The sequence below is a fragment of the Drosophila pseudoobscura genome, chromosome X, assembly GCF_009870125.1.
Source record: "Drosophila pseudoobscura strain MV-25-SWS-2005 chromosome X, UCI_Dpse_MV25, whole genome shotgun sequence".
Taxonomy (NCBI): domain Eukaryota; kingdom Metazoa; phylum Arthropoda; class Insecta; order Diptera; family Drosophilidae; genus Drosophila; species Drosophila pseudoobscura.
Window position 1 is genome coordinate 55769258 of NC_046683.1, and position 13816 is coordinate 55783073.

The window sequence follows — 13816 nt, forward strand, 5'->3', positions numbered from 1 at the left end:
TATACCATACATATATCCATCTATCTGTCTATCTATCTATCTAGCCATCTTTTTCTTCTCTCTTTTTTTGTTCCCGGTACGGTTCTTGTCGTTGCAGAGGCTTTGGCTTTGTCACATTCAGCGATCCAAATAGCGTGGATAAGGTACTCACCCAAGGCACACACGAGCTGGATGGCAAAAAGGTAAATGTTTGAATGTTTATAGACCCCATACGTCCCCCCCCCCCCCCTCCCCATCCCCCTTTCTACCAGCATAGACCTGAGCTATATCCCTATTTTCACTATTTTCCACTCATTTTTTGTTGTGTGTGCAAACAAAAATCAAAAGAAAAAAAAAGACTCCCCACTTGAGGGAAAACTATGCAAAATATTTGCTCAAAAGCAGTGGCGCGACGTCATCTCATCACCAACATAAATTTGTGAGCCTCTCTCTGGGGCTCCCTCCCTTGCTCTCCTCCCTTCCCCTCTCTTCACCACTCTACTCCACGTTTATTGACAGCAATTAGAAAGTCAAAGCATAACAGTGTCTCTGCCAAATAAAAACAACAACAACAACAGCAAAACTACCATAAAAAATCGTTGCCAAAAAAAAGGAGGAGGCGGAGGTGGGGGTGGAGGGCGATGTAAAGGCCAAACAATTTTTAATTACCTGTAAGAGTGCAGGAGAGGAGGGGGGAGGAGAGGAGAGTGGAGCCAAAAGCACATCAAATAAGCTGCAATGGTGGCTCTTTTTTTTGTTTTTTTTTTTCCTGTTGTTCAAGGGAGAATATTATGATTAGTTGATGAAATTTCGGGTGCCATCAAAAGTATCTTTTTGGTAGTAAAAGTCCGTCATTTTGGGACATGGCAGTACAGCGAGGCGTTAAAGAACAACTCTACATATTATAGTAGCCCCAGGCCGGGCCCGTTATAGACTGGAAAAGTATTAGAAATTTAATTTAAAAGCAGTTTATATTCCAAGCCAAATTAAGGCACGAAGCAAGAGTGAAGCAGTCCCAGTCCAGAAACCAGACCCCGAATCGACAGTCCAGAATATAGAGTCCAGAATCGAGAGTCCAGAATCCAGAGTCCAGAATCCAGAGTCCCGAATCGAGAGTCCCAAATCGAAAGTCCCGAATCGAGAGTCAAGAATCGAGAGTCCTGAATCAAGAGTCAAGAATCGAGAGTCCTGAATCGAGAGTCCTGAATCGAGAGTCCTGAATCAAGAGTCAAGAATCGAGAGTCCTGAATCGAGAGTCCAGAATCGAGAGTCCTGAATCGAGAGTCAAGAATCGAGAGTCCAGAATCGAGAGTCCCGAATCGAGAGTCCCAAATCGAAGATCCCGAATCGAGAGTCAAGAATCGAGAGTCCCGAATTGAGAGTCCAGAATCGAGAGTCCAGAATCGAGAGTCCCTAAACGAGAGTCCAGAATCGAGAGTCCAGAATCCAGAGTCCAGAGAGCCTTCCCCTACATATTCGTACTTTCCCGAAAAAAAGGTGGAAAATCCTTCCAGAATGTTTCCGTTTTTTATTGAAAAATTCATTGAATTTTGGAGAATTTAGCAAATAAATCTCTGTGCTGCGAAGCATAGATTGTTTGACCTTCCTCCAGACACTTGATCGTGTGCTGGAAGACCTGGGCTTCCCGGTTACGATGATCCATAATCATCGAATTAATCACAACGAAATTTGAACTGTCTGAGCTTTCTTATAGCTCTGGAGGTGGAGCTCCCCGAAGGTGTTTAAGTTCAGGCCTAAACTGGGTAGTTCCATTAGATGCAGCTGGCCTTATCTAGATTTTACAGATCGATATTCCAAGGAGATATGTAACGCCTCGCCGTCATGCTATTTCTACAACATTAATCGAATTGTTGGCTATTTTTGATGGTCCTAAACATTGCCCTTTGAGGGACAGAGGGCATACCCATCTCATCGCTAGCTCACTAGCTATAATTAACTTTAAAGGATCTCCATTCCTCCATTCAGAGGAATTCCAAAATCAGACTCTGGGAGCAGAAAAATGCGGCTTTTGATTAGCCGTCTGTCCGCCCAATCCACGCCCACATTTACATATGCACATCCCTTCGTACAGTGAAGACTCTGCTGTAATTGCATTTCAGACGCATTACGCATACGCCGCATTGGCATTAGCCTAATTAAGTGAAGCTCCTCTGTCGCTGTTGCTGGACGGATGAATGAATGGACGGTCAGATGGATGTCCTTCCAAGCGATGTCCATTTGATCAGGCTTTTTGAATATGCCTTTCCAACTGTAAATAAAATGCGCATTACCCTCTCGCATTTATGTGTAATTTTTGCAAAACTGCATTCACATACATGGACACGTATTTATATGTTGAATATCTGTTGGATACACCGTATCTGTGTGTGTATGTGTGTGTGTGTACAGGATATACATATTCCCGCCGCCGCTCTTCGGTCTCCTTGATTTTTCACTGAATGGTCAGGGATTCTCCGTGTTTCCGTTTGGCTGAACAGCAACGAAAACGAAACGAAAATGAATTTCATTTCATTTCATTTTACGTTACGGTTTTTCGGCCTGATGTGTTTTTCCACCGAAAAAAAAGGGGGCCAGCTCACCCCCACTTTTGCCCACTTTTCACTCATCCTCCCCCCCCCCCCCCTTCTCTCTCCCTCTCGCCCGCTCCCTCTCTATCGTGCCGCACTCAACGCTGATTAGTTTTAATTTTAATCTAAAAATCAATTTCCCGCCATGCGGCTGCCGTTGTTTTTCCCGTTTTCTGTCCTGCAACACAGGAAATCAACACGGCACACACACATACACAGACACACACAGAGAGAGAGAGAGAGAGAGAAGGCAGCCACCGACGCCTGCCGCCTGCCGCCTGCCGCATGGCCTGCCGCATGTCCTGCCTAGATCCTAGTCACATTCGTGTCCTGTGACAACTTTTCATCTGTGATTTCGCCAGAGGATATTGCGTTGCTTCCTTGAGCCCATTTTGCCAGTAATTTTCCCCATCCCCCCTTCCCCTCACCCCCACTTCATTGGCTTAAGATACTGCAACAGAAGCACTTCAGTTTGGCTGAGATTTAGTCGCAGATCCCAAGGATACATCCATGCCCCGCCACCCCCCCTGCATTGGTGGCGGGGCGGGGGGACCTGTCAAGACGAGCTGTCTCTCAGGCTTCGCCCCCACTAATGTGGAAGCCACAAGGAAAAACCAACCCGAAGAAGGAGAAAAAAGGAAGGAAAATCAGACGAGAGAAAAAAAAGTGCTTAAAATTGAATTTTTATGATTTTTAATTATTTTTAATGACGCTGCTTATTGGCGTAAGTCGCAAAGGAGAGAAATCTCTCGGTTGTTCCCCCTCTGCGGCAGTGTCCTATCTACCCCCACCCCGCCTCCGCCACCACGCCCCTTTCTGCCTTTTGCCCGCTGGCCGAGCAATTTGTTACGCGTTAATTCGTGCGTGCTCAGCTTGAAGAGCCACCCACTGGCAGAGCCACTGCCACAGCCAAAGCCACTGCCACAGTCAGAGTCACAGTCACAGCCAGCCCCACCCCCCACCCCCTGTGTGGCATCATGCCTCCACTTTGGGGCAATTTCATTTAATGTGCAGTGCAGGGCTTATGCAAGATTTATGCTACGCTATTAATATGAAGAGTTGCGCGAAATGTTCTTTTCATTTAAATGTCATTAAGCATACGATTTTTCCCTACACTCCCTTTCCCCTTCCCCAACCCCCTCACCCTCCCGCCCACCCTTAGTGCTGCCCATTAACCCCCCCCACTCACGCTATCTCTCTTTCACTCACGTTGCTCTCCTCTTCTCTTCCGCAGGTCGATCCAAAAGTAGCTTTTCCGCGACGTGCACATCCCAAGGTAAGTACCAATCTCCTACCAAAAATACAGCAAGAAAATGCCAACGAAATCTAGTTTCGAAAGTCGAAACGTTGTATACCCTATAAAATAAAAGGGAGTGGATGGATTTTTCGTTAGAAACAAAAAAAATGTCTTAAAAACCTTATAACTATTTAAAGTATTGATTCCTAGGGTATTTCCCATGGATCTTAAGATCTTACTTGTACCATTTATGGAAAATTAGAGCCTTGTGACAAGTTAAACAGAGGGAAAAAGTGGCTTTGAAGATTGCTTGAGAATATATGTATGTACTAAATTACATACACATGAATGCACATATTAGCGTTACAGACGAAGCTGCTCTTCTTGCATTTTTGTTGTATGCCGTTTCGAGCAGTGCAGTTTTATCTTTATTTGATCTGCACAACAAATGCTCTCGCAGTGGCGTCGCTCCAGCTCGCTCAGCAACAACAACAATAAAGCGCGACGCTGGCTTCCGATTCCGAGCTGCTACGATTCTTGCATTGCCTCTCTCTCCGACGAACATTTCCGATCCTGCTCGTTTCGTCATCGAAAAGCTGAACTCAGCCTGGGCCACGACTCTCGCTTTCAGCGCTTCCATGTGCAGGGAGGGAATAACAAAATTCAGGCTACGACTCTCTTTCCTCGTCTAGCATTTGGTCTGTTGTCTTATCTCTTGATCTTCGTTTGCTCTACGAGGCTTTGTTCGCTCTCACGGCACAACAAATGCACTCGCAGCTGCGTCGCTCCAGCAACAACAACAACAATAAAGCGCGACGCTCGGCTTCCCATTCCGAGCTGCTGCGATTCTTGCATTGAGAGCAAGTTCAGTTCGTTGCCTCTCCCTCTGTTGAACATGTCCGATCATGCTCGTTTCGTTTGCGAGCTGCTGCCCACTCGGCTCGCTCTTTCAGCAAACGCGACGCTTTTTTTGGTGCGTAAATTCTGTTTTGATTTGTCTTCGAATTTGCTTCACTTTCCCTCTTTCCAAATCGTCATAGCCTCCTGAAAGAGTATAATAATACCAGCGAAAAAAAAAAATAAAATATATGAAAAAAGAAAAAGGGAAACAGAAATACCAAAAATGGGACAGATACAGATATTTTTGTGGGGAGTCTTTCAGAGCTCAGGTTCTGGTGGGGAGTCGGCGGATTGTCCTGTTGGTGGCTCTGTGAATGGAGTGGCAGTGCAAGTGGGGGGAGGCGGGGGGTACCGCGGCAAAAAGGATGTGTCATAAGTAGCAGTAAATGGCAGATGAAATTAAAAACGGAAGATGACAACAACAACCACAGGAAAAAGCGAGGAAACACAACAACGAAAACAGGCTGCAAAAACCGTGGGAGCTGTGGTGGCGGGCTGGAGGGGTGGAGGGAGGAAAGAAGATAACTTTGTGTCTGACAGGCGTCGGTGGCTTTGGCTTCCCCTGTCTACAGGACTTTACCTTCAGCGTCACCCAAGCATTTCTCTCTCTCCCTCTCCCTCTCCCCATCCCTCCCTCTGCCGCACCTTCTCTCTGTCTCTCTTAAAGTGATGATGACAACAAAATTTTCACCCAAAAGTGATGGGGGTGGGGGTGTGGGGGGCGAAGGTGGTGTGTGGAGTGATTCTGTCTGCAGGCAGAGCTCTACCCTGTCTTTCTTTTCTTGTCTTTCGTTCGTTTTTTTTTTGGTTCTGCCTTTCTCAATTTCTCTTGCACGCACATTTTTGGGTGCTCCTGTGCCTGTGCCTGTTCCGTGTCCCTGCCCCCCCCTCGCCAGCCACCATCTCCTGAGGCCGGTTAGACAGCGCGTTACAAATGTGCCTCTGTGTTTTTGGGGTTCCCCCCCGCCCCCCCGCCCTTACCTTCTTGGGACACATAATGCTCTGCAAGAAGGAAGGATCCTTTGGCTAACAGCAGGAACAAATGCAGGAGCAGCAAAGAGATTTCCCCCAAACAAATTTCATTCGATTTTCCCCCTTCTTTGTTGCATTTAAATTATACAACAAATAAATTATTTCGGTTTCTGGTTTTCGAGGTCAATATGGGCATTGTTCGATTATAGAAAACACAATTAAACAACACCTAAATTTATGTATATATATGTGTGTGTGTGTGTTTTTTTTGGGGTATTCAATTAAGCGATATTTGTGCATTTTATTGCGATTTGTTTTCAAATTATTGAAAATAAGGGAATTATTAATTTTTGGACAGAAGTGCAGGTCCCTTGATTGATTTGCCATTTAAATGGCAATAAAATAAAATACCGTTTTCATTCAATTGTCCCTCGAATCTGATCAAGGGGGTGAAGGGGGGGTCTTGTATTCCTGGAATCACTTAATCGAATCAATTGCAGGGTTCCATGGCTCTGGCTCTATATATAGGACGCAGATATAGTGTATTGGAAATTCTTGGAATTGTCTAATATTATATTCCGGAGTAGGATATTCCGCTCTTCGTCTAGCGGTAGCGTTTTCCTGGTACAAAAAAACCGCAAAGCACACCATAATACGCACGCAAACACACACACACACACAGATACACAGATACAGATACATTTGGCAGAAGAAGGAAACAAACTCGAAGAGGGCTCCATCTTCCAGCTAAGGTTGGCCCCCCTTTGAATTGCTGTTCAGCCTTCGAATTTCTGTTTCTGCCTCATGGTGCCTGCTGCCTGCTCCCTACTGCCCCCCACCCCCCACCACCACCTCCACCGCCTCCACAGAGCTATGCGTGCTTATCAACACGCAGCTGATTTCCGTTGCTATTCCAGCGGCGCGTGCCTGGCACCCTGCAATAACCACCGAACCCACTCAGCAGTCGACTGTCTCCCCCCCCCCCACCCCCTGGAAGGAGGAGCAGCAGCAGCAGCCAACAATTATTTACGTAATGTTATTATTATAATATTTTTTTAAACGCATTCTCACTGGATTTGCGGCGCGTTACCAAGAAACGACAGCCAGAAGCCAGAAGAAGAAGAAGAACGAAGGAGGAAGGAGGAGGAGGAGGAAGAAGAAGCTCCAACAAGGATAAAGATGGTGCTACGGATGTGGCATGCAGGGGGTGAGCGGTGAGGGGTGAGTGGCGGCTGGCTAGGACCACGGTGGCTATGCGGCATTTGCCGAGTGGCTTTGTGTCTTGTTGGGGGAGGGGGGGGGAGGGGGATTCGGGCGGCAGCTACGCGCGAATATCCTCTCGCATATTAAAAGGCGTTTAAAAACATAAATCCAACGTCTAACGGCTGCTTATGAAAATTACGAGGAAAAAATGACTGACAGAGCGAGACAGAGCGAAGAGAGTGAGAGGGGGAGGGGGAGGGGGAGGGAGAGGGGGCTTAGTGCGAGGCAAATGGCAGAGACACCCAAAGGAGTTCTGCCAGCAACAACAAAAAAAGCAAACAGAAAGAAAGCTGCAAGCGACATCCAAAAAAAAAAAAAAAAAAAAAGAGAAAGCAAAAGCAAAAAGGAAAGGCATAGGGAAATGGCGCAAGGAAAAGCGGTTAAGGCGGGTGAAGACGGGGGGGAAATGGAGGTAAAAGAGAGGACAATTTCTCGCACCGTTTGCTAAGGACGAACCAGAACCAGAACCAAAACGGGAACGGGAACCAGGACACAGAAGGATTGCCCACAAAATGCGGCCCCAAAATGCTTGCGGTTGCAGCGAAAGTTAAGAGTTTTTCAAAATGAGAGACAGAGACAGAGACAGAGAGAAGGAGAATGGCAGGGGCAGGGGCAGGGAGGGGGGGGGGGGACATAATGAAATGAAGCATACTAAATGATGCTGCTCCAAGTTTTCACTAGAGAAAGGTTGAGCGAGAGAGAGACACACACGCATACAGTGCGCGCCATAATGAAATGCGAAAAAATTATGATGATGTTTTTCTTTTTTTTTTTGGACCATAAAATGCAGATGAGCCGCCGACTAAGCACAAAATAGTGTGGAAAACCCATGGAAAACTCTCGACGGGCAAGAGGAAACGGTACGCTGAGGGAGGGGAGGGGGGGTGCTAAGTAGGCCTCTACCCCTAATCCCCAACCATTGGAAAGGGGGGGGGGGGGTGGGCAGGGGGAGGGCTTTGCCCTACACATGTCCCATCGACTCTATCGCTGGCAGCTCTTTCCACACTTTTCCGGAGTTAATTTCTTGGCTTTTTAAGCGCCTCACCATGAATATGAAATGTATATTTGAGTAAGCTTTATATGTGGCCAAAAGGGGGAGGCAGAGGGGGCCTAGAAGCGGCCAACAGGGGGGCAACAGAGAGGCTCATGTATGACCAGGAATGGGGCAGAAGAGGGGCTCCTATGTGACCAGGAATGGGGCGGAAGAGAGACTCCTATGAGACCAGGAATGGGGCAGAAGAGGGGCTCGTATGGGACCAGGAATGGGCCAGAAGAGGGAGCCATTTATGACCATCTATGGGACGGAAGGCAGGCTCACATATGACCAAGGATGGGACAGCGGAGAGGTCCTTATTTAGCCCGAAGGAACCACCCAGTGTGGAAGGGGACACAGTTGGCCCGCCCCCACCCATAAAGAAGGCGGAAGAGCCCAGCAACATTTGGCCAAAAAGAAGCCAAAAAGTGGGCTAAGACGGGGCACGGCACGGCGCGGATGGGGCTCCAACTCTGGCATACATATGTCATGTAAAAAAGTTCGCTTTTAATGTGCAAAATTTTGTACGTCGACGGCGGCGGCGGACTAGAGCCATAAAAGTGCATGAGGAATAAGTGAAATGGATTTCTTTTTTGGGGCACGCTGTGTCCTGCCAGCCATGCCCCATATAAGTGCCACATAAAATAAGGGAACGGAAAAGAACGGAATCCACAGAATGCTGGGGCCACTGGCCACTCCCCCCACCCCCCCCAAAAACCAGATACAGTTTGAACTTGGGGCTAGGATTTATGACTGTTTGTTCGGAACAAAAGAAATCCATGTGTGTGTCCCGCCCCCCAACCCCCCCACCTCCCTGCTCTCTGCGCTGCTGTGGAGTGCGTGCTTGGAGTGAGGGGGGGGGGAGGGGAGGGGAAAATCCTTTAATGCCGGAGTTGAGGTGCGTACAAGAGCCTGTCCGTACGGTGTGGCCATAAGTGGATTATACGCATAGATTTCGCCCCGCCGGAGTGGAGTACGGCTCACTTTACGGCGGTAGATAAACTTGTTTTTGCGGATAAGTGTGGCAGGGATATTCATGCGGCAAAATGAGTTGATTACAGTCCACGGCTCCTCCGTGGAGCCTCCTCCAGTTGGTAGTTTAGTTCCTGGATTACGGAAAAAAAGGGGAATATATGTGGGGATTATCGCTCGATTACTGGTTTGAGGGGTTTGAGGGGGTTCCCTGGCGTTCCATGGAAACTATCTTTGTTTCTCTCTGCTGATGAGGGGGCGGGGGAATTATGCCATCCTCAAAATCTCAATCCTGAAGTTCGGCAGCTCCATTTCTTTGACAAATTTCGTGTCGAAACACAGACACATTTCCCTCTTCAAGCCCATCAATGGCGCTCTCTGTCCTGTGGCATCGTTTTCCATTAAATTAACACGCTCGAATGTGCTTCCTACCCACAGTCTATCTGTCTCGCTCTCTCTCTCTCCCTCTCTCTGTGTGTGTGTGTGTGGCATGTGGCAGAGTTGGGTGGGGAGTTGTACACTTACATTGTGCAAACTTTTCTAATTTAAACCGGCAGTTTCAGTCAATTGCCACAGCTTACCGCTTCTCGACATGAGTTTTACTTTATTTTTTCTTGCTTCTTCTTCTTCTTCTACCTACGGGTGCCTGCCACACGGATGCGTTGTTGCAGCATTTCACAAGAGCAAAAGAGAGAGAGGGAGAGTGGGGGGTGGGGAGGGGGTGGGGGAGGGAGTCAAGTGAATTTCCAATACATTAAAAAGTTGTGTCTGAATTCAGTTCTTGGGGCAGAATCCCATTATAACCGAAACAGACATGAAAGCCAAGCCATAAATCTAATAAATACCGTGTATTTCTCACACGTCTCCACCACTGCCACCCCCACCCCCACACACACACACACACACGCAGAGAGAGAGAGAGAGAGAGAGAGAGCAGAGGTGTGTGTGTGTGTGCAATAACTTGTAAAATATGTAATCAATCAAGATGAAACAGTCGTCGAGAGGCAGCCAAACTATGTCGGAAGTATGCGTCTGACTGCAGTTTCAGTTGCCTGTTTGGGGTGGGCTGTGGGGTGGGGTTTGGGGGGTGTGGCATGCCCTCGATTAATTCAACTTTCCCGTGCAGACAATAGAACTCGAGAGAGAGAGGGAGAGAGAGAGAGAGAGCGGCAGTCGAAAAGTTGAAAGTGCAATTTTGTCGTTATTATTTTACATTTACAACAACAGAGATGTGGCACGTGGGGCACAGGGCAACCGGGCACCAAATCAAAAAAAAAGTAAAAAAAAACATAGACAGAGACAGGGAAAGTTCTTCAAACTATTTTATGTGGCGGTTCAGAGCCACTCTCCCGCCCCCTCTCCCGCCCCCCTCCCCCTCTCTCCCTGTCTCCCTCTCTCTCTCTCTCTGGGACTGTCTCTTTTTGCAGTGTGTGTGTAATTGTCGAGTTAGTTGCCGCCCGTCCGACTGTCCGACTGTCCGCCTGTCTGTCAGTCCGAATGTTGAAATTAATTTATTTCAATTGAAGTTTGAACTTTTCTGTGGCGTTATTACTTTTGTAGGAACTTTCTCCGGGCTTTCTACGCATAATAAACGGCACACAGAGAGACCCAGAGAGACCCCCAGTGGGATGTTGCAGCGCCAGGTGCTGCCCCCCCCTTTAGCATATAGAATTGGCGCATAGAAATATATTTATTTAGCTTCTTGGCAAAATAATCAAATTGGGAAATTGCAAGTGGTGCTGTTGTTGCCCCATCAACTGTCAACAATCATCGTCTGTCTGCGTCTGCTTGCCTTCTCTATCTTTGTCTTACTCCATCTAACTGTATATAGTTCTCTCTCTCTCTCTCTCTCTGTGCTCCTTGCCCTGCTGTTGTCCTTATCTGTCGTTCTGTCTGCCTTTCATTTGATTTGAGAGTCTCTTTTACGAGGACACATACCCTGGAAAGTGCCGTGTGGCGTTTGGGGATTGGACAACAGAAAACAGAACACGGAATAAAGTATTTCCGGAATCCCTTGAGCGTATATAGAGGAACTTATAGGAACTTGGGTATTCCCTCTCCCAGGGTATCCCCAGCTTCGATCCCCTTCCTCTCGCTTCTTTTTTGTTGGTGATTTTTTCCTGCCAATATTCGTTGTCCAACAGACAACAAGGTGGGTGGGGCTGGGGTGGGGGTGGGGGCACACGACAGGTGCCGTTGACGTCTCCGCTGATAATTTGTTGCGAGTGACTTCGGCACTTGCAACCTGGCATTTGCAACTGTGCGACGGCACTGATAGTTATTTGATATTTCCCCCCCCCCCCCCAAAATAAATATCAAAAACATGAATATTTGCAAAAAATATATTTGGGGCTGCCTCCGTTGTTGGTGCAACCTGGAGCCTGGTGGCATTGGTGGCTTTAAATCAGAGATTCCTCAGAGAGGAGAGGCTTTAGAGAGACAGCGAGAATGCAGAGGTCTCAAGGACACAGCTTAAAGGAATAGATCTCAATTAAAGAGAGAAATTCAGCCAGTTTGAGATTCCATAAGATTGCAAGTGAAATTCCCTTTCAATGGAAAATGTTAAAGGGTGAAAAAGCTAAAAAAAGAAGCTTTGAACATGGTATTTGAACGGGTGGGTACTCGTGCCAGGATATTCCAGTGAAATGCAATTCTTTTCAATTATATTTTAGACAACATTTTGGCCAGCAATTCTGCTTTTCCCCCGTTCCGCCGCTGCCCATTCTGGCCCACTGGCAATGCCAATTTCTGGAGAAATTCGAATGGAGAGCTCTCTCTCTCTCGGCCTCCACTCGTGATTGCAGCTTCAATTTGGGTTTCTTATGAATTTTGGATGGAAATGCCCCCCAAGAAGAATGTTAACTGATGGTTTTTTTTTATACACTGGCCTGCAATTCAATTCTGAGAAGTGTGTCTCTTAATTTTTCAGCTCCTCCTCGCCCTCCGTCGTGTCCTCGATGGGATACAGTCCAAGGATGTCCCCCCCTTATTGTTGTTGCTCTGTTTTAAACTCGAATCAAAAATCAAAATCCGCACCAGCTACAAAATGTTAAATCCGCAAATAATTGACAAAGTTTAGGCATAAACGTTGGGGGGGTGTCTTCCTCTCGCTGGAGACAGAACACCAGGCCCCCCTCCATGGTGGATGGAAGGGGCAGGAATGCTCTGCTCTGTGTGGGGGGTGTGTGGGGGGTGCGGGGTGCTGGCTAACTTCAAAATATGTTGGCCACAAATGGCAAAAGTTTGACAGGTAAACGGAATTTCGGTAGAATATCCCCACGTATGTGTGTGTGTGTGTGTGGGTGTGGATAAAATGGGAATTGAACACGGGGGCCTTCCTCTTGGGGCATGGCATGCATGCAAGCCACATATGAAAACCGCTGAAACATCTGCGACCGCTTTTTGGATTCAGGATTCAGAATTCAGAATTCCGGATTCAGAATTCGGGGTTTTGCTTTCGCTCTCTCTCTCCCTCCCTGTCTCCCTCTCTCCCTCTCTCTCGCGGGAGAGTCAATATTTTGCGGGAGTATCTGCATCTACGGCCCGTATCTGTATCTATTCCTGTTCTAGTTGAGCGGGCGGCCATTTATGTTTAATGAGATACTTTTTAACAGCCTCATAAATGGCTATGATAACCACTTAATGTCGAGTGGGATGTCGATGCCGCAGGGTGGCCGCTGCCACAGGGCGTGGAGCGGAGCGAGTGTGTGTGTGTGTGTGTGTGTGCGGGGGAGGGGCGTGTGGGGGGGCGGTGGAGAGTGGAGTAAAAACAATTTACATATTAAACTTACGCCGCAGCAATGTAGCGAACGTAGCCGCAGCAGAGCTGTTATCCTCCTCCTCCTCCACGTCCTCCACGCACCAGCAGCAGGATATCTCTTTGTCTCTCTCCCTCTCTCCCAGCAGCAGCAGCAGCGGCAGCGGCAGCGGCAGCATCCATCCAGAGGACGCGTGCGAAATATGTTCGCCTGCGGCGCATTCACTTTAATTTGATTAAATTTTGAACATTTTCACGTAAAAGTTGCTCCTTTGGCTCTGGCTCTGGCTCTCGAGCGAAGGCTCCATCCGCTGTGTGCTCTCTCATCTGTGCACTGGATGGATGGATTGGATGGTCCTGCTCCTGCTCCGCTTCTCCGCTGCTCCGCTGCTGTGGTCTGCCTTGGCCAGAGGCCCCCTGCTGTCCCAAAAAAAAATACAAAAATACGAAAAACGCTGATGCCGTGCCACCTTCACGCTCAGCTGTTGTCTGTTTCCATTTATCCCTCACTCATGCCCCCCGCTCCGCTCCCCCCTCCCTTTGCCTGTGTGTGTGTGTGTGAATGTGTTAAATAGTTTTTATACCCTGTAAAATGAAGTCTATCCAGGGGAAAGGCTTCCTCTAGTGGATCTTTGAGGCCATATTCCAGGGGATATGGGTCGACTTTTCTTTGGATTCAGTGCCCAAAGATCGTGGGTGGCGCTATAGCCCTTGGACGGCCTTGAATGGATCCCCAAAAGCACTGGGAAGTGCTCTCTCTCTCTCTCTCTCTGTCTTGCGTCCTCCTTGCGGGCTCCTTCCAGGGCTCCGGTCATTCGTTACGCTCGTCCTGCCGCAGCCGCAGCCGCAGCTTCCTCCTTTATTTCATTTGGTTATTTTGTTGTATTTTATTTTATAATAAATAGTTGTTTAAACTTTCGCCCACTCAATTCCTGCTGCCGGCCCACGGCCCACAGCCCACAGCCCTCCCCCCTGGCACTGCATGCCGCTTCCCCCCCGCCGCCGCCCGCAAAAGAGATGTTTGCCACCAAATGTGGTGGCTGCCTCTTGTTGCTGCTGCTGTTGCTGCTGCTGCTGCTGTCCGGCTCTTCAACTATTTTTTATGCAATCTGCTT

The 13816-nt window shown here is 48.0% G+C and overlaps 1 protein-coding gene across 6 annotated transcripts in view; it reads left to right on the forward strand.

The window, feature by feature from the left end:
- Rbp6 (RNA-binding protein 6) overlaps positions 1 to 13816 on the forward strand; it is a 191368-nt gene that overhangs the window by 85411 nt on the left and 92141 nt on the right. For all 6 annotated transcript variants that reach the window (XM_033384869.1, XM_033384873.1, XM_033384874.1 and 3 more), the window contains 2 exons: positions 98 to 182; positions 3802 to 3843. In XM_033384869.1, coding sequence (XP_033240760.1) covers positions 98 to 182; positions 3802 to 3843 — 127 coding nt within the window. The remainder of the gene's footprint in view (positions 1 to 97; positions 183 to 3801; positions 3844 to 13816) is intronic.